This window comes from Parus major, chromosome 1 (genome assembly GCF_001522545.3).
Source record: "Parus major isolate Abel chromosome 1, Parus_major1.1, whole genome shotgun sequence".
Lineage (NCBI taxonomy): Eukaryota > Metazoa > Chordata > Aves > Passeriformes > Paridae > Parus > Parus major.
In genome coordinates, this window is record NC_031768.1 from 104712215 (window position 1) to 104733870 (window position 21656).

Sequence of the window (21656 nt, forward strand, 5' to 3'; positions counted from 1 at the left end):
TTGACTAAAATGCTCACCCATTGTTTGGTGGTTCCATTTGAACACATTGGTCAGAGATATACTGATACTTTTCCAATGGCAGTAGGTTTCACAATTATTTTTTCCCAATATTTGTGGCATTTTATTAATTTTGATGAAGTTCTGTATTAGATTTTGTGTTTACACCTTGAGCTGAAAGTGTAGCCCAAAAACAGGATGGAGCAAGCCCCAGTATGGTGGAGGGAAATTGTCAACTGGCACAGGTCAGTCTTCCACAGCCTTTCTTAATTCCTTCCTAATTACTGAGCTAAACAGCTGGAGTACACCCCACAGAAAATAAATCCCATGCCTGGAAGTGTAAGTCAGGGCTCAGATTTATATGGAAGTTAGAAAGAGGTAGAAAAACACAGCAACCAGAATAAAGAGCTAGCGGAAGTCAAAACCCTTTTCAGATTAAAATGAAATTTCCTCCTTTTAAAACCAACCGACTTAGTGGCTCGTACCATTTGCAAGGCACTTTCCTTTTCAGCGTCGAAAACAGACCTTCTGTTTCAATTAAAAAAAATCAGTTCATCTGAATCTTATTCACATTTTTTAGATCTTCCACCACCACCCGACCCGCCCCCCGGTCAGGGTTTAAGGCAGCCCATAGTGCCGGGCCAGCGCGGAGGCTCTGCCGAGAGGAAGGGGAGCTCTCTGGAGAGGCAGCACGCAGCAGCCAACGTAGATGACACAAAGAGCTCCCTGGACCGGCCCGCTAGGACATCACTAGAGTGGCAGCGACAAGCCCAGGAGTGGATAAGCCCTACAGACCGCCAAGAGGATTTCAGGAAAGCCCAACACAAACAAGCCTTCGGATCAGGTGTGTGCGCGCTGCACCGGCCGAGGCGAGGCAGGCGGCTGCTCCCCACCTCTGCCGAGGGGTTCTGGGCCTGGCAGGGCTCCAGGACCACCTCACACCTCTCTGGGAGAGCGCTGGCCAGGGTCAGGCTGGAAAATAAGGAAAGGCAAAGTGAAACAAGAGCTTGTGATCCAACTACCTTCCCTCCTGCAACAATGAAATTCCATTAGCACCTGACCTGGTGCGCTCTTCGCAGTGTTTTGGATATTAATAATGTTCTCAAGCATAGTGATGGAGAAAACAGCTTCAGGCCAGCAAGAAAGGAGAGAGTTTTTTAGAGTATCTTTCATTAGATGTATTTATTTCTACATATAGGGCCATATTTTCCAGTTCTTTCAACCTGCTTCCAAGTTGGCAGCAGTTTTTACATGTCTGCAAGAAGGCTGATCCTTCTGAGCTGCTGACATTCCTGTATTAAAAACCCTCACTTCTCTTTATTCAAGGATATGACAAAGTAGCATTCATCTCTTAAGCCCAGCAAGATGACAGCACAGGTTTTCACCTTCATACAGGACCTGCACCTTGCCCCAAGCTGACTTCAGCACCTAAATGGATTTCAAGTCTGCACAAATGTGCACAGGAGGTGGTGCTGGGCTGGAGTTGTATTTCTGCAATATTCACAGTTTCCTTCTCTCAGTCTGACCTGAAGTAAAAGCTGCTGTTTCATCCTAGAGCTTTTTCTTTAACCCATTAATCACCTCATCCCAATGCAGTGCTGATTAGAGGGATACAAGAAGACAGATAATAAGATTTAAATAAAGAAATTATACTGTGTGTGGAGGTTTTTGTAGGGTTACACTGTTTCTTCACTTATGCATGTAGCTCCCACAGTCACACTAGTGGTACTCTTACAATCCATACTTTTCTTGATTTGATTCACTTTTAAAGCTCCTTGTTAATCTAACACATTAATAACATTGACAAACTAAAAAAAGAATAGTAGTGTGCAGACAAATCTGTTATGGGGACAGGAACTACTGGATAAAGTCCTCCTAGGGAAAATGCTGCTACCTGCATTTTAAATGTAAATATTTAAAATACAATCCGTATTTTAAAATATAATGATAAGGGTACTGTTAAGACCCCCTAATATGTTGGCTGCATAAAGAAATGAGTGGCTGTTTATGTTCTGAAATCATGATGTGAAGTCACAGTTTAAAAATACCATGTGAAATTCATCCTGCTTGGTGAAATGGCAATTTTAATTGCAATTTAAAAGATGTACAAACACATAGAAAATAGCCCAAATATATGCCTTGCACTTCTCATTTCCTTGGAAATCATTAAGGATGCTTCTCTGACCTGCTCAGAAACAAGTCCCTTCTTTTTCCTCTGCCTCATAAGTGTACAAATAGAATTTGTCATTTTTTCTGTGATGCAGAGCTTATACAGTAGTGAAATTGCCATCCTGCAGGGCATGCATTTTTCTGTCCATAAATAAAGAGAATTTGATCTTGACACTTCCAGTGCCCTGCACTGAAGTGGTTATAGGTACTCTGTTCTTGTCAAATTCAGAATGCCAAGAGCAAGTGAATATCCTTTATGCATAAAGAAGGATGCCTCTAGGAGATGTTACGAGTTTATTCTGGTGTGAGGAGTTCATAAAGTTTGTGCACAAGATGGGCCAGGGCTTCATATCTCTCTGTCTGCATTCTCATTCCAGCCCCTTGCACTACAGCTTTCTTGCTCTGCATTCTTGTCTCTGGTAGATTTTAAAAAGACTACTCCTGTGCATGATGCTGGTTTAGATCACTAAATGTGGCTGTTTTAATAATATTAATTGTGCTTCTTCCCTTTTCCTTTATTAATGGAATAGTTCTTTGGAAATCCATTCTGTCACAGCTTTCAATACATTTCCAAAAAAGACTTTTATTAGCTATCAGTTTCCAGAAAATAGAAAACTTGCAACTTAGGGGGTTTCATTCAGATGTTAGCAAGCTGTGGTCCAAGCTTTGAAAGCAAGACCTTTAGTTTGAAGTTGAATAGAATAAAAATACCTTGGTCTGGGATATCTGTTTCCACTGGTTGCTTTCAGTATAAACAAGATCACTGAGTTCCTGGCAGTGGCTTCATTGTAGAACTGGAGTTAAAGCACATCAAATATGACATTCTCAGCTCTGATGAAAGTGGTGCTAGATCAGGTTACAATTCTTTTGATAAGAGGAAAAGCCTTTTGGTTATTTTCTGAGGTATAGAAGCATTGTTACGCACACACATCCTGATTTCACAGGGGCTAGAATTATATCTTCAAATTAATGGCTCAGCATTTCAAAGAGAAAGGCACCAGCAAAGCCTCCCCATATTCTTTGCAGGCCTGGACTCTGTTTGGAGAGTTTAATAAATGTGAGCCCATTCTCAGAACTGGAGACAACTACTTCTTGTGTGCTAGAATGTTGTGTAAAACCTAGCCTTAGTTTATGTCACAATTCATTATTTTATGGATTATGTTTATTTCTGAGGCCACAACAGATAATTGAACATACCATATGCTGTATAATATTAATGCACTTTATATTTATTCATGGTCGTTTTTCCTCAATATTTCATTGAACCCGAAGGAGGCCTTATCCTGAGTCCACAAGCTAGAAAAACAAATCAATTGACTATATATGTCATCTTCCAACTCTTTTGCAATGCTAGTGACTTTTGTTTTTGTCCTTTAAAAATGTATCCAGCTTTCTGCTAAACTGATTTATGCTGCTTGCTTTATTTCTGTCTTAATGCAAACTGCTCCATATTTTACCCAGCTTTTGGAAACCAGGTTTGCATCTGACTCTATTGTTAGGTCTTGATATAGAAAAAAAACAACAACAAGTAACATAATTTAGGAGAGACTGTGGCTGTTAAATGCCATTTTACAGTGTCTTTCAAGCATTTCTTTTTATTTTAGCAAGGATAGCACACAGTCATAGCACAAAACACTGATAATGCCCTAAAGTCCTGCAGCACAAATATTCTTTCTGGTCCCTTGGGCAGGACCAGAGTGAGATACTTTGGCAGAGAAAGAAGTCAGCTGCCTGCCCTCTTCTGCAACAAATTTACCTTAAAAACAGGCTCAGTTCAACAGCAGCTCATGTGAGGAATCCCCACATCCTACTCTTTTGTGGCAAATAATGAAATCCTGAGTTTCTCCCACAAATTTGTTCTCATTTAGCACTTCTCCAAGTTAATTATTTCTCTGCTGAAGTCTTTGAAAGGGCTTCAAGATTGTGAATAAAAGCGTTTTTATCTCCTCTTTCTTTCCAACCATCCCCACCTACTTTTCCTTCTGTGTTCCTTGCCCTCTGTCAAAGAAAGTCCATTCCTCCTCAAAAGCTTATTTAAGAGTGAAGACATTTGGAAAACCAAAATAAAGAAAACCCTTTTGGCCTAAATTCACTTTGAAAAAGGGCAAGATTCAAGCAGTAGAAATCCAACTGATATCAGAAGGGACAAAGCTGTGTTTGAGGTTAGGCATATATATACTCATATTCTTTCTTCAATCAAACTATATTTAGCAAGATCTGTTTCTCCAGCTTCTGAGATGGCAAAAGTGGATCAGACGCAGCAAAGAAATAAAATAATGCTTCCATTTCAATGTTAAATCAGTGCTGCTGTTTTGCTTCTTAGATTTGGACTATTACAACAGTATCTCCAGGAAATGCTAATCAGAAGTGATGTTTTGTTTTACTTGATGCTATGTGAAGACATAAAGTCTTATGCCTTATTGCAATTAATCCTGCTCTTGAAAGCAGTTCATTATTACAGGTCTTCACAAAAAAAGAATCCAAGTGAGCAAAAGTAGGTCTTTTGCTCATAATGGAACATGAAACAGGCTGCAGGATTATTTATCCACTCCAAATATTACAACTGCAATGTATAATATAATATTTTCCAATGTAATTCAACACCAGTTAAAACAAAAATGTTGGTGTACTTTGCATCATTAGAAATTACTGAGTAGCTGGTAGATAATTAAATTAGCTGATATTGTAGTTCTTTGTCTAAACTGATTGAGTTAATGTTGCCATAATTAAAGCTAAAGAAAAGGAAAAAGCATGTTTATGTAGGCTTGAAGCAAAAGTCCAATCATAGCTTCATTGTGTTGGAAATTGCACGTTCACCTATTTTTATTAAAGTATCTATGATTCATGATCTCTTATTCATAATGAATGTAGACTTTTTATAATTAATACAAACTGACTTAGGAGTTCACAGGGAAGCAAGATTTAAATTCATACTGGCTTCTCTGTCCTTGGGATACAACTCTTAGTTGTGTATTTTCTTAAGTAAAATTGTGATGCCATAAAGCAAGAGAGATATGAATGAATATGATGTGCATAAATGAATAGCTTGTTTATTCCTACTTCTAGGATTGTTTATTGGTATTTACTTTGCTTTGTTTTGCTTTTCTAGAAGAGGCACTCGTACCATATAGTAAACCCAATTTCCCATCCCCTGGTGGCCACAGCTCTTCAGGAACATCTTCTTCTAAAGGATCAACTGGACCTAGAAAAGGTGAAGTCTTGCGAGGAGGTCACCAACGCAATGCCAGTGACCTTCTCGATATAGGCTATGTGGGATCAAACAGTCAAGGACAGTTTACTGGTGAATTATGTAAGTTTACCTCTAGCTCCAGTTAAAACTATCAAATAGATAAAAGAAAAAAATTATAAATCTGTTGTGAAGGGAGTAGGAAGTTGTGTGTGATAATCAGATTAAGCTTTATCCAGACCTTTTTGCCTTCTGAGATGTATTGCATGTGATGGCAAACAAATGTCGTCCTTCTTTGGAGCAGTTCAAATCTGTGTAAGCCATGCCAAAGCTAGCTACATGGTACATCTCTCACTGTGTAATGCTAGTGAAGCATGGGGAAATGAGAAAGAATTCTAGTAACTTAAAATTATTTTTTTTTGGCAAAGTGTAGCGTGCTTGTCTTGGAAATGCCAATGACAGATTTCCTCAGCCTTCCCCTTAATTTCCAGTTGGTTGATGAGAAGTGTTCTCTTAGATGGAGGTTCTCTCTTCTGGATTGTATAGCACAGTTTTGCACTTTTACATCTCCACTCTTTTCCTCAGCATCCCTGGACAGGGAAATTGTTTTCCAAATTTGTTTTCTGTTATCACTCAATATCTGTTAAACTTTGTATGAAACCATGTTGGTGCTGCCTGCGTGCTGGCAGTACCAGCTGCCCAAAGGCTTGACTCTGTTGTTTGAAAAAGTACATCAAAACCCCAGCATGCTCAGGCATACTGGTGTGTTTAATAAACTTATTAATGGTAATAAAAGCAGTGGAGCTGTTGGCATGTCTGCATCCTCCTGCTGCAGTCAAACCCTCAGCACCTCCTGGCAGTTACTGCCCCGTAGCTGTAAGAGAGCTAATGGTGACCCATGAGCCCTGAAGAGTGCAGTCTCACACATGGTGTTGGTAAGTGCTAAATTTTAGCATCCCTGGCTTTTCATCTTAGAAGCAATTAACCCTGTTCTCACAACCTATTGAATATTCATCCTGTGCTGCAGTAATATTGCCATAGGCTTTATTTGTGTGGTTTTTTTTCCCCTTATTACAACCTCTTTCTCTCTCTTTTGTTTCTCTCTATAGAGTAGTTGAGAAGACACATTGCAAGCTGCTCTGATGGACCATCAGGTCTGAACTCATGGAAGTGATGACACTAAACAGTGCAATGAACATTTTCTTTATTTATGTACTATTAAAAGAACTGTAAATGCAATGTAAAGACACACAGCCACACATATCCCACAGATACTTTACTTGTGTTCTTCTCTTTAATACACCATCCACCTTAAACTATTCCTTGTCAGGAGTATATAAAAAAAAAAAGAAAGAAAAAAAAAAATCACCCTCCAGGATTAAAAGGATTTCCTTCTGTATATAATTTCTTTTGTTGCATTGCTATGCAAGCTCACCTTCTTTTTAGCTATGTTCATATTCATGTCTGTTTTTACTGGTCTGTTGTACTATATGTGAATTAATAGGCTGTGGTGCCATATATTAACTTTTAATTGTGTAACTTTTATGTTTAAAGTTTGCACTGCAATTTTATTTGGTGATAAGCACAAAACTCTACTCCTCATGACATGAAGAAAAAAGAGACTGAATGTGTGAAGAAGGTTTACGTCCTGTAAGCTACTTTGGATAATGCTGGATGTAAAGGAGTATGTTAGGTGGTTTTCCATTGGGGTGTAGAAATGAGAAAGTGACAGGCAAAACTGATGTCAGTGAAGACATTAGAGACAGATTTAAACCTTTTAAAAGCAAGCAACATAGTTGCTCTTCCTATTTAAGAAGGGGTCAGAAGTTGGAAGTGTGAGATTAAAGAGTGAAAATGAAAACTAAAGGGAGCATGAGATGGCCTAGACCCTTTCACTAGAATGATACCCTTAGTATCTGCTTTTAGCCATCCCATGCCACTAAGTAAAGGGGAAGAAAAACAAACCTTGCTACAAATAAAAGAAATTAAGGTGTTTCACTAAAGCTGTTTTTATTTTGCAGTTTTAAAAGAATTATTACCGTTAATTTCTCCAGCCCAGAATCTAGGACAGAGATTTTCCAGGAGAGACAAACCATATAAACACAAGGGATACCTAGTAAGAAGATAAGAATGCAATTTATTATTAAGACATATTCAGGCTGCTTCCAAAAAAATGAAATGTCAGAGTATCTTATTTCATCTTTCCAATACATGTACAGTACGATAGAGGATAAAGCTGCACCACTGAAATTCATGACATTAATTGTTTTGATGCAGTCTACACAACCTTTTCTGTTCCATACCTGAAGTCTGCAAGAGCTGAAGTTGGATCCACTAAATTTGTAGTAAAATGTTTAGTGTTTGGATGGAAAGCAATGGTCAAATTATTTTTGGCTTGCATTAAGAATGTTTCAGGCAATACAATTCATCCAAAAAGTTGGATATAAGCAAAGGAAATCTTTGACCTGTGTTTTAGTGAGTGGCTTCAAACTCTACTATGATGAGGAAATAACGCATGTTTATACACTTTTTGAATAAATCAGACTCTGTAAGTGGACATTAATGACAGCATCCTGTCTCTTCATTAATTTTCATTACTTTGTCCAAGTCTTCTTTACCTGTCAAATCTCAAAGAGTAAATTCTCAAGCTTTTCTTAGAATATTGTGTGTGGCTAACCCACCCATTACTTCGATGCTTAATTTAAATATTGCATCTTAGAGCTTATTTCTGTTAGTTATCTGACCATGAACACAAGTTTCCATTGAATACTTTTTTTATATAACCAGTCTATGTTGTTTTATATTTTGCCTTGGAGCTCACCAGTATTAAGAACACTTTTTGTCATGGCAGAATTTTAGAAAAGTAAATTCCGATGCTAAGTATGTGTTGCTTTTCATTTCATTAACTTGTTCCATGATAAGATAAAACACTACAGCCATCAACTATTACTCGGCACTATTGAATATTGAAAAATGCTAGTTAACTCCCTTAAGGTCAAGACGAGTTATTTAGCAAGCTACAAACAAAAAAAAAAAGTTGAGGAAAAAAGTATGAATTTATTTACATATGTGACCAATGAGTATATGCCATTTTCCTGCTTATTGAAACACTGTAGTTAAAAACATAACTTAAAATTGTGCAAAAATGTTCAAGTAAGATAAAAAATGCAGCGTAATTACATATACATGTTTTTTATTTTGGTATTACCATATGGGGAGAAGATTAATCAGAGTACAATTCAGTCTTAATTCTCTGGAAAATGTTTAACTCAGTCACCAATAGTTGGTTTTTCCCCGTTTAATTCAAAAGCTTGTGCTGAGCTTTGGTGGAACACCTTACTCACTCTGTTCTATTCAAAATTCAGTATCATTAGAGGTTGATAAAGCCATTCCAATTACTTTCAAATATGTGTTTTATCTCTTCCACTGGAAAGTAAATGTGTGTCAGTATTAAAGCTGTTCAGTACCATGATATTCACTAACTTGTCCATCTGCTTCTGTACATTTTTGTTCATTAATAATTTGCTTACAATATTACATAAGGTGTTGTTGTGTATGGCAAAGTGTTTCCATTATCTTACAGGTGATGTCTCTTCTTTTTTTTCCTCTCTCTTTTCTATACAGTGTACTTCCAATGAACCACAGTACATATTTTTTAAAATGCCATTTGATTTACTATTTTAAAAGAAGTATTCTTCTTTTTTTAAAAAAAAATTAAAACATTTATTGTGAATAATGTGTTTAAAGAAAAGGGATGTTGTGGCAGCACTTAGAATTGTTTTTTAATTTGTTTTTTTAAAAAAAACCTGTTTATTGGCTACAGTTTGTTCACAAAAAAGTATGACCTCTTAATGTGTTTCATTGGTATTGTTAGTGCAGCAAAGTTTAATTGGCATAAGAAGTTGGTTAATAGTACTGTTGAAGTGTGTATTGTATATTTACTGGGGAAAAAATAAAACATATTCACATTTCAAATCTATGTTAAAAGACCTTGAGTAAGGAGTCGATATGTGAAAACCCAAACAGGAATAATCAGGCAGTAATAACATAGACTGAGCTATAATCATCACTGTCCACTTACAGGTGACAAGGAACATTTGATACGCTGTTTTTTGAACTAAGCAGTAAACACTGCCTGTCCTAGGGGTTTGTGTTTAATGTCCTGTCTGTACTGGAACAGTTGTAGCGCTGTAATTACACTGATACAGCTATTCCAGTGAATATTCTGCTTGTAGCTGTGTTCTCGCAGTGTGGGGGCTCTGCCTAGAGCCCACAGAGCAGTGGATGTGTAAAACCTGGGCTGAACCCTCACACCTGGGGTTTGGTACTGCTGGAGCTGCTGCCAACCCAGTAGAGAATACCCTAAAATGTATGGACAGGTGCTAGGTCAATTTTTCTCAATCTTTGCACTGAATACCTGCTCAATTTTAAATGCAGGAGGGCTGAGGGACCAAATAATGAATTGTTCCATGTGCTTCAGTGGTGTATTGCTGTATGGGCAGCCAGTTCAGTGATGCAAGGAACAGACATTTCCTATTTTTATATTTCTTTTTTATTTTTCTTTTTTTTTTTCCTCAAGTACACATCTAAGTCAGTAAATCTTTAGAATACCTTTTGATTGTCACCTGAAATGCAACAGAAACACCATTCCTTGGGAAAAGATAAGGTGCATGGAATGTTTTTGAGGATGTTAATTTAACTACACACCAGTGCAAAAGGAAAGCATGACTGTGTGAAATAATTGTGTGCTGGTTTATGCTTGCCTCTCAGCCCATGCATTGCCAGCCACAAGAGGTGTGTACTGGGGCTGAGAAAGAGTCCTCACAACTGAAAGAGGAAAGGGAATAGGGTAGGGGGAGATTTTGGCAGGAACTTTTATTTAAAAAAGCAAAATTACAGGCAGCTACTTTGGCTAGTCTACAATGTATGCAGTTTGGGTTTTTCTTATGGTTAATGACCTTGTGGAGTTTTAGCAGGGGAACTTGAAAGAAAAAAGTTGACCTCCTTTTGTAAAGATTTTGGGGTACTTGTTTGCTGAGGGAAGACTTTTTAATTTCATTTTTATATTTTTAACCTCTTTTGTGTTCCATCTATCTGGAACGCATTAGCTAAAAAAATCAATTGTTTTTGAAAACCATGCGGGCAGCAAAAAATTCATTTAGGAGGCACATTAAAATAGCAGGAAAAAGGGAAAAAGTAATACTAAAATAAGGAACACATACTGGTTTAGAAAAAGCCAAGTCCTCCACAGTTTCACATGCAATTTTGAACAGTACAATAATATGTATAAACCTCATTACTTTTGGTTTCCATACCAAAACAAAGTAGCCAAAGTCCATAGGAAGCCTAGATCCTTGGGACACTAAAGCTGGTGCTTTGTTTTAAATATGTGGTTAATCCAGGCTGGTGAGAGAGGAGAATTCTTGGGGTTGTAAGAGGCCCCAGCCCTGGCTGCTCAGAGCCCAGCAAGCCTCCAGCAGAGAAGCTCTCATGGCTTTAGGCTCAGTGGGTTCCAGTGGATCCCAGACAGGTCAGCATGTAGAGGAAGGTCACTTCTCTGAGGATGGAGTTTTCAGGGAGGGAAGGTTTCCAATGCCTGTGGCACCATGGTGGTCTGCATGAGCTCACTTAGCCAGGCACATCTCACATTTTGGGACTGGCCTCCCCAGCTCTTAGTGCTCTCCTGCTGTGGTCTGTGCACTCAGTGCTGATGCTGTTCCCTGGATCTGGGGTGTCTGCCATGGGGGCTGCAAGAGCAGAAAGGCCATGGAGGTGCTCTGCAAGCATTGATGTCTGGATGTATGGATAAATGCTTTATCAGTTCAGGGGGAATGGGGACACAGCAGAGCAGCAGCACCAAACACCTGCTCTGCTGTGTCTAGCTGGTTTCCTGCTTCTCTTGAGGACTGAGCTCTTTCCTGCCAACACTCCTCCACCCAGATTAACAGGTACAACTCACATGGGACCCACAGGAGATGTAGGGCCATGCCCACATGCACAGTGGACTGGTTATTTGGGGAGAAGTAGCTCTGAGTTCCACAGCTGGTGTGAGAACTAGATTCCTCTTTAGCCTGACTTTATTTTACTGTGTAGCTATGTCCAGGAAGAGCTAAGCATAAAAACAGTTCCTAGAGCAGAGCTCAGCATTGCAGCATCTCTTCTGGTATGTGGTTCCATATTCAGTCTGTTGTTCACTGCTGAATTCTCATCACATCCTGAGGACTCAGATGGCTTATGCTGACATCTTGGCAAGTGAGATTGTTCCTCTTGCTTTAGCACAATGAAAACAAAAACAACCAAACAAAACCCCCAAAAAATTGCCAAAACTTAAACCTTTCTCTTTAACAAAAAGTTTTGAAACAATGTTCAAAAATCCTAGAAAACTGCATTTCAGATGTATGTTTGACATTTTTTTTTCCTTTTTCTTGGTATTTTACTTTGGCTACCATTGAAATGATCAATTTGTTTTTCTTCAGAGCTGTAACACTGTCCCTGTAACACCCCCTGCATTTTCCAGTACTTATCTTTCATCTGTAAAGAAGTTATGGTAGAGAATAATGACATTTGTGTACTTACATTGTTCTAACTTTAAGCAACAAGGTGCACAGTTGCATTCAGTTCAATTGATCAAAGCCAGATGGGTGCAAAATGTTTGCGGGGATTTTTTTTCTAAAAAGGCCTGCTACTATTTGTGCTGATATTTGTTCCCCATTTATGCTGATCAGTGCATCTTTTGCCTTCAAGGATGCCATTAGTAATTCTCCTTTGTGTTTAAAAGCAGGAATCCATTGTGCAGCACTTGGAGAGCCACTCGGATGCAGGTAAAGAATATAACAGCTTGAGCAAGTGCTAATTAGAACCAATTAAAGTTAATTGACCTCCTTTGGCAGTAAAATGCATAATAGAACTTGCTCTGTCCTTGCAAAATGGAGATCTTGCCTCTAAGCATAAGAGTGAAGCAGGGTTTCATGTAGCAGCCCGTAGTAATTATGTGGGTATAACAACCAGGAAGCTGCTTGCTACAATTTGTTTTAATAACTGAGCTCTACTGTATCAGGGCAGCGCAATAAAAGTGAGATTTCTGCTCCAGTCTATTTAAAAACCTAATTTTTACAGAGCAAATGAGCATCCCAAGATACCGATACTAATCTCTAGGAATGAGTTGGCAGAAAAATAGAGTCCCTTTTTATAGGTAAGTAATGGTGTGAGCATAAAAAAAAAAAGGCAGTTTTACGCCTGCTGGTTGGAAATAGCCCTGATGCTCAGAGGTTGCATCTATCCTGGGCAGTGGTGGAAGCTCTGGCAGGCCTGCACTGATGATTTGTCTGGGTGAAAGGTCTGCCCACAGTTCAGTGGGGCTCCCCGCTGAACCTTGCCATGAGGTTTCCTTCTGCAGACTTCTGCTGGAAAAGGGGCACTGGCATCCATCCAGCTGAGGTTTGTGGTGCTGCAGGACTACACCACTGCCAGGGGCAGCACTGTGGACATGGTCAGAGGTAGCCAGATAAAAGAGAGAGAAAGAGCAGAGGAAAGAATGAGCGGTAGGAAATGCAAAATTGTCTGAATTCAAAAGCATCAGTGGTGGGTGCTAAACTGTACATCGCTGTGAAAAGTTGAAAAGCCATTTTTATTAGTAAACCAGAATTGATCCAGTTTCCATGACCATGCTTTGATGACTTTTTGCTTGGCAGGAACTGAATGCGACTGATTTTGCTGCTAACTTGGCCTTACTATGAACAGCAATAAAGGTGTTAGTCAGGTGGGGACTTTGATGTGACCAGTAACATCACTCTCCCTTCAGGGAATGTTCTGTGCTGGCTTGTTAATGAATTTCTTTCCTAATGAGTATCATTAAAAACCCTTTGATTAGCTATTTGTGTGAATGCCCTTCCTTTTTCCTCTCAGCTGCTACTTGCACGAGTGGCAGCAGGATTTTGCCCTAGGCAGAAAGCGTGCAGCTCTATTCCTCACCTCATGAATACGAGTCTGAGGCAAACAGCAACAGGAAAGAGGGTGAAAAGAAAAATAAGAAAAATTAAAAAAGACCTCACGGATGAGTTGAAGTTATTTTCTACACGTGTACAACCTGAGCAGGCACCGGCATTCAGATGGGACTGTCATTAGGGGAAATGAAGAGCAATAGGTGGTGATGTTGAAGCATGCAACAATAATTTACATACACCTCGAGTGCCAACAGGCAGAGAAACAGATAAAGCTATAACCTGGGGAAAGGGAATGCCAGAGAATAAATGGGCCGCAACGAGCAAACAAAAAATGCCATGTCATAAAATGTAGCAAAAAGCCTGGAAAACAAAATTAAAAACAAAACAAGGCATTTCAGATCCAAGGCACCTTAATGAGATATTGATGGCACAGAAATTGCCTACTCCTATGCAAGACAAAAGAAGACTGAGAAACACAAAAACAATTAGGAAACAGATTTGGCCATCTAAGGTTTAATAGAAAGAGATGTGGCATAGCAGAGTACAATGAATCACCAATTGCCTGAAACACTTTCCTCTCCCAAGCTACTGCAGAACTGTCTCCCCTGCTTCCCAGTCGTAAAATGACACTCACCCAATCCAGTCTGTATTATAAATAAATCTCTGCCATTCCTTTCTCAGTCCCTCAAATCTCCCAGTGAATAGCAGACACTGATAAATAAATATTTTGTATTTACTCTGGTGTCACAGGCTTCAAACTACCTTCAGTCTACCCATCCCCTTCTTCCTTCTCTTTTCCCACCAGGCATAAACTTCATCTGCATATTTTCTACCTTGTTGTTAGGCATATAATGAGGCTTTTCTATTTTTGTCCTTCTTTGCCCAGAAAGCTGTCTTAGCCACATCACACTCAGGGATGTATAAAAGTTCACTTTATATTAGATTTATGTGGAACATGAGCTTTAAGTTTAAACTGGGTCACTGGGTGCCTTTAGAGTATTTGTAACTAAGGGAGAGCCACTGATTGATGAGTCCTGATTTGAGTGGCTCAGCCCTGTATTTCAGAGAAATCCAGGGGAATGATCAGGGTTGCAGAAGGATTTCAGCCATGTGTCGCAGCCCCTGTCTGCGGTGCCACGCGTGATTCTCCGCGTCGGCGTCAGCACAGAAATGCACCTTAAAACAGCTGGAACACTAAGTCACTCTCAACAGTGGTGACCTGCAAGGAGATCATGGGTCTGGGGAAATCTGTGGAAAAATTTTAGTGTTTCCTTGAATTGAGATGAAGGATTAGTTTCTGTCATGTATGAGCAGATTTTTTTCCCTTTGAAGGACTGCCTTTCTACTCTGTGCACTTTGCAGCCCTGGGACATTCACACACATTCTGATTTTCTCTACACAAATGTTAGGGTACATTAAGAACCTACTTCCAAACGTGGGGCTTTGAATTCCCTTCTATCATAGTTGATATGTTCTTTTAGATCTTTTGAGTTTCCCAAACCCCAAGTGTTTTCACAAACACTTATCACTAAGAATATTCAAATAACCCTTTCCATATTTTCATATACTTTGCAGTCTCCTCCAGACCCATAAAAGAGAGCAGATATGAATTTCAGCTTTTGATTGCTGATATGTTATACTTCTGATTTCATGGAGGGATTTAGGAGGCATGATTTTCATAGAAGCTGATGTCAATTAGTTAATTGGAAACTTAACAGTAAAAGTACTAGACCTCTGAGATCTGGTAAGTACCCTTGTACTCTAGGTGAGAGTAAAACCTTTCAGTACTTGTGCAACTGCTTTTTCCTTAATTAATTGGATCATAGAATTACAGCATTTGGTAATATTTCTGGCAGAGTTTTCTGGGTGAACAAACCTTACTTTGAAACTGAGTTGCTCTGATCAGAAATTCCCACTTGGACCAATATATTGAATTTTTGGGACAAATGAATTGGAAAGTGGGACAAGTGAATCTCACATGCCTTTATAGCAGTAGCAGCACTCTTGGGAAAAAAAAGGAAAAAAAAAGAAAAATGCAGGTAAGCTCAGAGCCCTTTAGTGAATAAGTGTCATAAGGCAGGAAAAGTTTGTTTTGGCAGGGATGTCTTTGTGCCTCCCCTGGCACTTCACTGGTGGCACTCAGAGCTGGAGCAGCCATGGGAGTGGAGGGCAACGAGAAGAAAAGGAAAGTGAGAGGAGAACAAAAGGGTGCAGCATTTAAACAACACTTTTCAGGACAAAAAATAATTCTTTATTTCCCTAGACGGTTCTATAGCCCATTATGGAACCAGTACACAAAAATTCTCCTTTTGCTCACTGCCCATTCTCTTTCTTTAGATTTAGATGAATTTAAATACTTTCTCAGAAAAGAAAATTTCAGAAAAAGAAACCCCTTATGTTAAAAATCAAAACAATGTGGGTCTGCTTTCAGTGCAGCCCTCTGACTATCAATATTAGGATCTGTCAGTGAATTGATTGTTTGTAAACTGTTCCTAGTGCTGACAATAATAATGACAGAGTGCTCTTAATTGGTCCCAGGGAACAAAAAAGAGACACAAAATTCTCCCTTTTTTTTTTTTTAAATGGTAAATAGATGGGTTTTTTCCCTCTACTACTCAATATTTTCATTGTAGTCTTAAGGGTGTTTTGAAGCATCTTACGCTGTTCACTTCCTTAAATCCATTCCTTAAACTGAATGCTGCTGAGCATGAGGCTGACATTTGGTGGTTCTCACGCAGTTTCTAATAGCTGCAGGGTGCTCATTTTTGGAAGCAGTTTTATGATGCTACAGAATGTCTTCTCTGCTTTTGCTGGCACATACCGGGCCGTATAGCTGAAGCAGGAGCTGTCAGGACAGCGTGTCTCTATTTAGCAGACCATTGTTTGTCATCGAACAGATATTCTTGGAGTTTTTTCAACTGTAGCATTGTTGCCAATGGTTAAAATTTCAGAGCTTCATAAATGACTGTGCACAGGGAGATGAATCCAGCTGGCAAACTTTCTACTTTTATGATTGTTGTAGAAGTCATCAACGGGGGAGCCAATAATTTTCACTCTCTGATGAAGCCTTCATTGTGGAGCATCTGAAACCGTGTTGTAATGTGGATGACTTTGACATTACATCTGCAGTTATGTGCTTGCACATCTAGTAGCACATACAATGGGAACTGAGCACTGCAGAGAGCCCCTGAAAATAGAGCAACTACATTTTCCTCTGCATTTATGCAGTATATAGGTTTAGGGAAGTTCTCTCATGTTATTTACAATGTCTTTGTCAGATTCTTTTTATTTTAATTTCCAGGCATATAAAACCTGCCAAATATCAGCACTTGTAACTATCAGCTCTCAATAAACACAATGTGCAGGGAATGTGAGTCATGTTGGGCACAAAAAAGGGTAGGTAATGAACAATTCCATAGTGAACAACTGCAAAGAAAGGACAGGTTAGCCCAAGACACATTCAGTGTTTGTCAGATTTAATTTGAGGTTTTGTCTGAGCACAGATTCGGGAACACTTTTCACAGGTGCTCAAGACATGCAAAGAACAACTGCAGTGAATAATAAGGTTATTGTGTTATAATGGTAGCATAACACCTGAAGCAGCCATGGTAGCTGTTGTTTCATCCTTCTTCAGCATTGATTATTTTTTATTCTGAAATGAAATTGTTGCAGCTTTGACCTGCTCGTGGATTGTGTGATATTGAGGAAATGTTAGTAACTTTTTTTTCTCTGTTCCTCTTCTTTCTTTTATTTTTTTTTTTATTTTTTTTTTTATTTTTTTATTTTTTGTCTTCTACTTCCCTGCAATAGACTCAGGTTGATCTTACTTGAGGTGTAGCCAATTATCAACACAATCCTGCTGATAAATCACTCCTGGGTGGCTGCACTGAAAAAAGAAACTGATACCAATAACAATTGGCCAGTTCTGCTAAAAGAAGCTGTGTGTCCTGGTTCTCTCACAGAAACTGAACTTTTGTCAGTTTTCACATGTCTTCAGCAAGGAACTTCTTATTCAGAAAAACAAAATTTTCCTTCAGAGAAATAGTTTGATCCAGGCATTAATTCACTGCCAGACAGGATCCGATCCTTATCCTTTAATAGACTTTTAGCAGCATCTTACCTGCAACAGTCTCAAACAATAAGTGGGGCTTGCTTGGAGTGCAGTGTCTATCTCATCCTGCTTATACAAGCCACCTGGACCTTCCTTACTCATGTAATTCATTTTTCACCCCACTGTTCTTAAATTGATTATTTCCTACCATTGGGACCATAGCACTTTAATCTATTCTGGTTTCAGTATTCTTAATTTTATTATCCTCAATTTTCCTTATTTTTCTTAAATGTATGATTTTATTCTTTGATCCCCTTCTACTTCTTTGCTGTTTGCTTGAGGAAAATCAGGGCCTAAGGTTCACCCAGAGCAGACTAATTTACAGGGTACCTGCACTATATACCTGTTAGGATCCCTGTTGCCACTTTTACAGGTGTATCTGGTACATGTTCAGATTTTCCTTCCTTAAGTAACTCATGGGATGTGAAAAATCCTGGCCAAATAAAATTCTGACTTTGAGGAACTTATTCACGTCTCCTAGACAAACCTATCTCCCTTTGTGATATGTTATATTTACAAAGTGAAATACAGCCTTGAACAGTTTCACCAAATTTCTTCCAAAATTTTCCTTCAAGTAAAAAAGTTATACCTGGAAATTCAATGAACAGTTTCAGCCTCTCTGAGCATGCATCCACACAGCCCAGAAGGGATTTGGGATGGCTTGAGTTCAACACAGCTAGTTAGGGAGAGACAGAACATGGCCAGCATCCTCACTCAGCTGCAGTCATAAATCATCATACAACCTGGCACTGACAAATTGGTCTTGGCCTAGAGCACCCAGGAGCTTTCTGAGAAACCTGGCCAGGGCAGGGGCTCTAACATTAGCAGCAGGCATCCTGGGATATGCTTTCAAACTTCTGTGTGGAGGGCTATATGTGAACAATACGCATTGCAGGAAATTTCCAGAAAAATTACTGAAATTCTAAATTTCTCTTCAATTACTTTTCCTGAAATTTTCCTTCAGCTCAGTTGCTGTCTTTGTTGTCCAAACAAATAGGAGCAAGGTGGACCTCAGATGATAATCAGGCTCATCTGTCAGCACTGATATGAGAAAAATGGCAGCCCAGTTGCAACTGAGTGCACCAATCATGGCTGTTAAAGGGTAACCAGCTCACCAAACTTTGCTGAAAATGATGAGGCTTTGGGGTGGCACTTTCGGCTGCTGGAAGTTGGAAAACTCTTCTAATCAGAAGGCTGAGTAGCTGCCACATATGGTAAATCTCCACAGAGACTGAAAATTAACTAAGAATTAATGAGCTGCTAATTTCAAGACTGATGTCTTTTGAATGTCCCCTTTTTTTTTTTCCTAGATTTTTTTCCGTATCCCTTCTCTCCCCCTTCCCCAGTCTTACCCTTTCCTTTATACAAATTCCTTATCTCCCAAGCAGCCATTGCAGCACTTTTCTGTTCATGTGCCTGTGTGTGTACAATAGAACTTAACCTGAATGGTACAAGGAGGCATTTTGGTATCTTACTCTACCAGCAAGTGATTGGCACAACTGAAGGGCTGGGGGCCACAACCCCATTAAGCTATTCTGTGAGAAAATGGCATGAACTTTGTCCATAAGAACACATTTCTTATTAATTAGTGTCATTGAAATGCTGCTTTCTGTACATTTTAATGTTTCTGCTAGCTGCCAATCTCTATCTGTTCACTTTAGCTCTCCCCCAGATTCTTTATTACATCTTCCAGTCTTCTCTTCTATGGAGGGTTTTAGTCCCTTTTCTAATTTCATGGTTTTGCTTTCACCATTCTGCCTGCCCTCTACTAACCTTCTTCTCTGCTTTATCTAGGATTTCCAACTCTCATCCTACTCTCCAAATCCAGCCTTCCCACCATCTAATTTTCCAAGATTATTCGTTCCTCCATCTGCATTGCTAATGTGAAATTCACTACTTTAAATATGTCATTCTAATATGTGAATAGCTAAATCTCTGAGCATGCACAGAGAAACTAGATGTCTTCAGGAAAATGAGGAGAATCAAATTCGCTTGACTGCTAATGTGACTGATAGCCCTGTTTTATCATCTACCTGATTTCTGCTTGCTACAAAACCTTAATGGATTTTCTTACACCCTGTATGTAGGTGTACAGCCATAGGAGAGGAATTAAGAACTTGCTGAAAACATATAAGTTCTTAAAAAAGGTCTTGCAGAAAAACATCAATCTTTTTGAGGGGTGAGGGGTAGAGCACGCTGGTAATGCTTATTTCTTTTTTGTAATCTCCGTGGTGCTGTTACAGAAAGATTTAGAATTGTTTACATGCCTATTGGCTGGGTAGTGTAAGATGTGAGTACAGGAAAATAGTATTCTTTTTCCTCATTAAAGTATTATGAGTCCACTTTGACATAAAATCCATAAAACATATGGATTTGGGGAACTCTGAATCATTAATAACACAATGGCTTTTTTGTGGAATAAATATAAGAGAGAGATGAAGTGGAAATTAAATGTAATTGAAAAGGAAGTGAATTTTTGCTAAGATAATATACCTTACCGGTATGGTTTAGTCTACCAGTTTTAGGGGGAGACTGAGAAGCTATCAGGGTGTTGGAAGCAAGGAAGCTGGATCTCCTTTCTTTGTCCCATGTGCCAGATCTTTCTTCTTCACTCCCACTGCCTCCCCTTCCAGATCCTGTGAGGTTTGTGCCAACTGGTGTAAGTTATGGAAATGGTTCATCTTCTGATTTTTGCTGCTTGCATGCTGAAAGGTAAGCCTCCTTGGTACAAAGATAAACAAAATCAATCACAGCATAAAGATGCTGTGTTCTCATTTTCCCTTTTCCAGCATGAGATAATGGTTTCTGTGTTGACTGGAACCACAAAATTACATTGACAGTTTCTGGGGTGCTCTTGTCCTCTGGCACTGCTGGCTGGGAGCACCGAGATTTCACAAGCAAATCTTCATTTCCATGAGTTATTTAAATAATCTGTTAAAACTTTTTATATAGGTAGGTAATGGGATTTTTTTGACAGTTTGTTTTCTTGAGAGCTGCGCTGCTGAACTTGAAGATTGGATGGATTTGTTGCTGGTATTTGTTACATCAATTGCCTTATTCCAACCCTTCTGAAAAATCCAGTTTTTCTGAGGTGTGCCTTACAAATTGCCGGGCAAATGTTTTCTATTGACACCAAACTGGTGAAATGGCAGCTGAATTGTTTCACAGAGTAGATTACAGGCTGGCAGAGTTACAGAAGTAGCCAGCTGATATTCACAGCATCATTTACCATAATGGATGGCATCAGGTTAAACTGGGTACCTCAAACTGGTTTTGGTCAAGGTTATACCATCATTTTATACCAAACCATGAAGATAAAAAAATATTATATTACTAAAAATACTTTATTACCTATCAAAAATATGCATTCTATCTAATAGATATCTGAATACTACAATATATGGGTACATTAACATTTTACAAAGATTCACAGATCAAGTAAGAAACAAAAGAATTTTTGCTCTCTGTTGCTCTGCTGTAAAGATAATAACTAACAAAAACATGTTGAAAAGAGCCCTCACAACCTGAGTAAAATTTATATTTTGACAAAATAGTGCTCCTTGCGGTAGGTTTAATGAACCAATAAAGCAATCCATGGATGTGCAAATTATAGAATTACCTATTAAATGAAAAAATAAATGCCAGAGGTTTGGGGGAACATTATGTTTGGTGTCATCATCTGATAAATCTCCTTTAAAATGTAAAAGGCTTTAAAGAGATCATTACTTAGTCTAGGATTAGTTATAAATAAGCAAAAGCTTTTTTGCTAAAGCCCTAGGTGAACAATGGCACTTGAAAATGAAACACTGGCGAGATGCCCATCTCCTCTGGGAAAAGACAGGAGAGCCAGCAGTTCCTCTTTGTAAGCAAACAGCCCACAGAACGCCAGCGCCTTCCTGGTGCATTAAGAGCGTGTCAACAGGGCACACTTTTTGTGTGGTTTTGTGATTACCTGTTTAATCATAAGTGATGGTTAAATTCAGAGGCAAATACTGGGCTGCTGCGTTTTTTCCATCTGTTCTTTGAGGGTCATATGTTTACATCTAAGCTCATTTTTCCCTCATCTGTGTGTATTTGGTTTTGGTTTCTTAATTTCCTCTTCCAAATGTGTCTCGCAAGAATGAAAATATTGAAATGTGACCACAGACTTTTAAGAACTGATTTTTCTCCCACATGTTTTTAATTTTTTTTAATATATGTCTTACTGGAACCAGACACATTCCAGTACAAACACACACGCAGAGGGCAG

At 38.9% G+C, this 21656-nt stretch overlaps 1 protein-coding gene across 9 annotated transcripts in view; it reads left to right on the top strand.

Annotated features, from left to right (window-relative positions):
- ROBO2 (roundabout guidance receptor 2) overlaps nucleotides 1-13224 on the top strand; it is an 867116-nt gene extending 853892 nt beyond the window's left edge. For 5 of the 9 annotated variants that reach the window (XM_015636755.3, XM_015636762.3, XM_033518487.1 and 2 more), the window contains 3 exons: nucleotides 578-841; nucleotides 5276-5476; nucleotides 6463-13224. In XM_015636755.3, the coding sequence (XP_015492241.1) occupies nucleotides 578-841; nucleotides 5276-5476; nucleotides 6463-6464 (467 nt within the window). In that variant the 3' untranslated portion in view covers nucleotides 6465-13224. The remainder of the gene's footprint in view (nucleotides 1-577; nucleotides 842-5275; nucleotides 5477-6462) is intronic. The other 4 variants (XM_033518494.1, XM_033518495.1, XM_015636780.3 and 1 more) reach the window with 1 other exon arrangement.
- Nucleotides 13225-21656: the final 8432 nt, after the last annotated feature.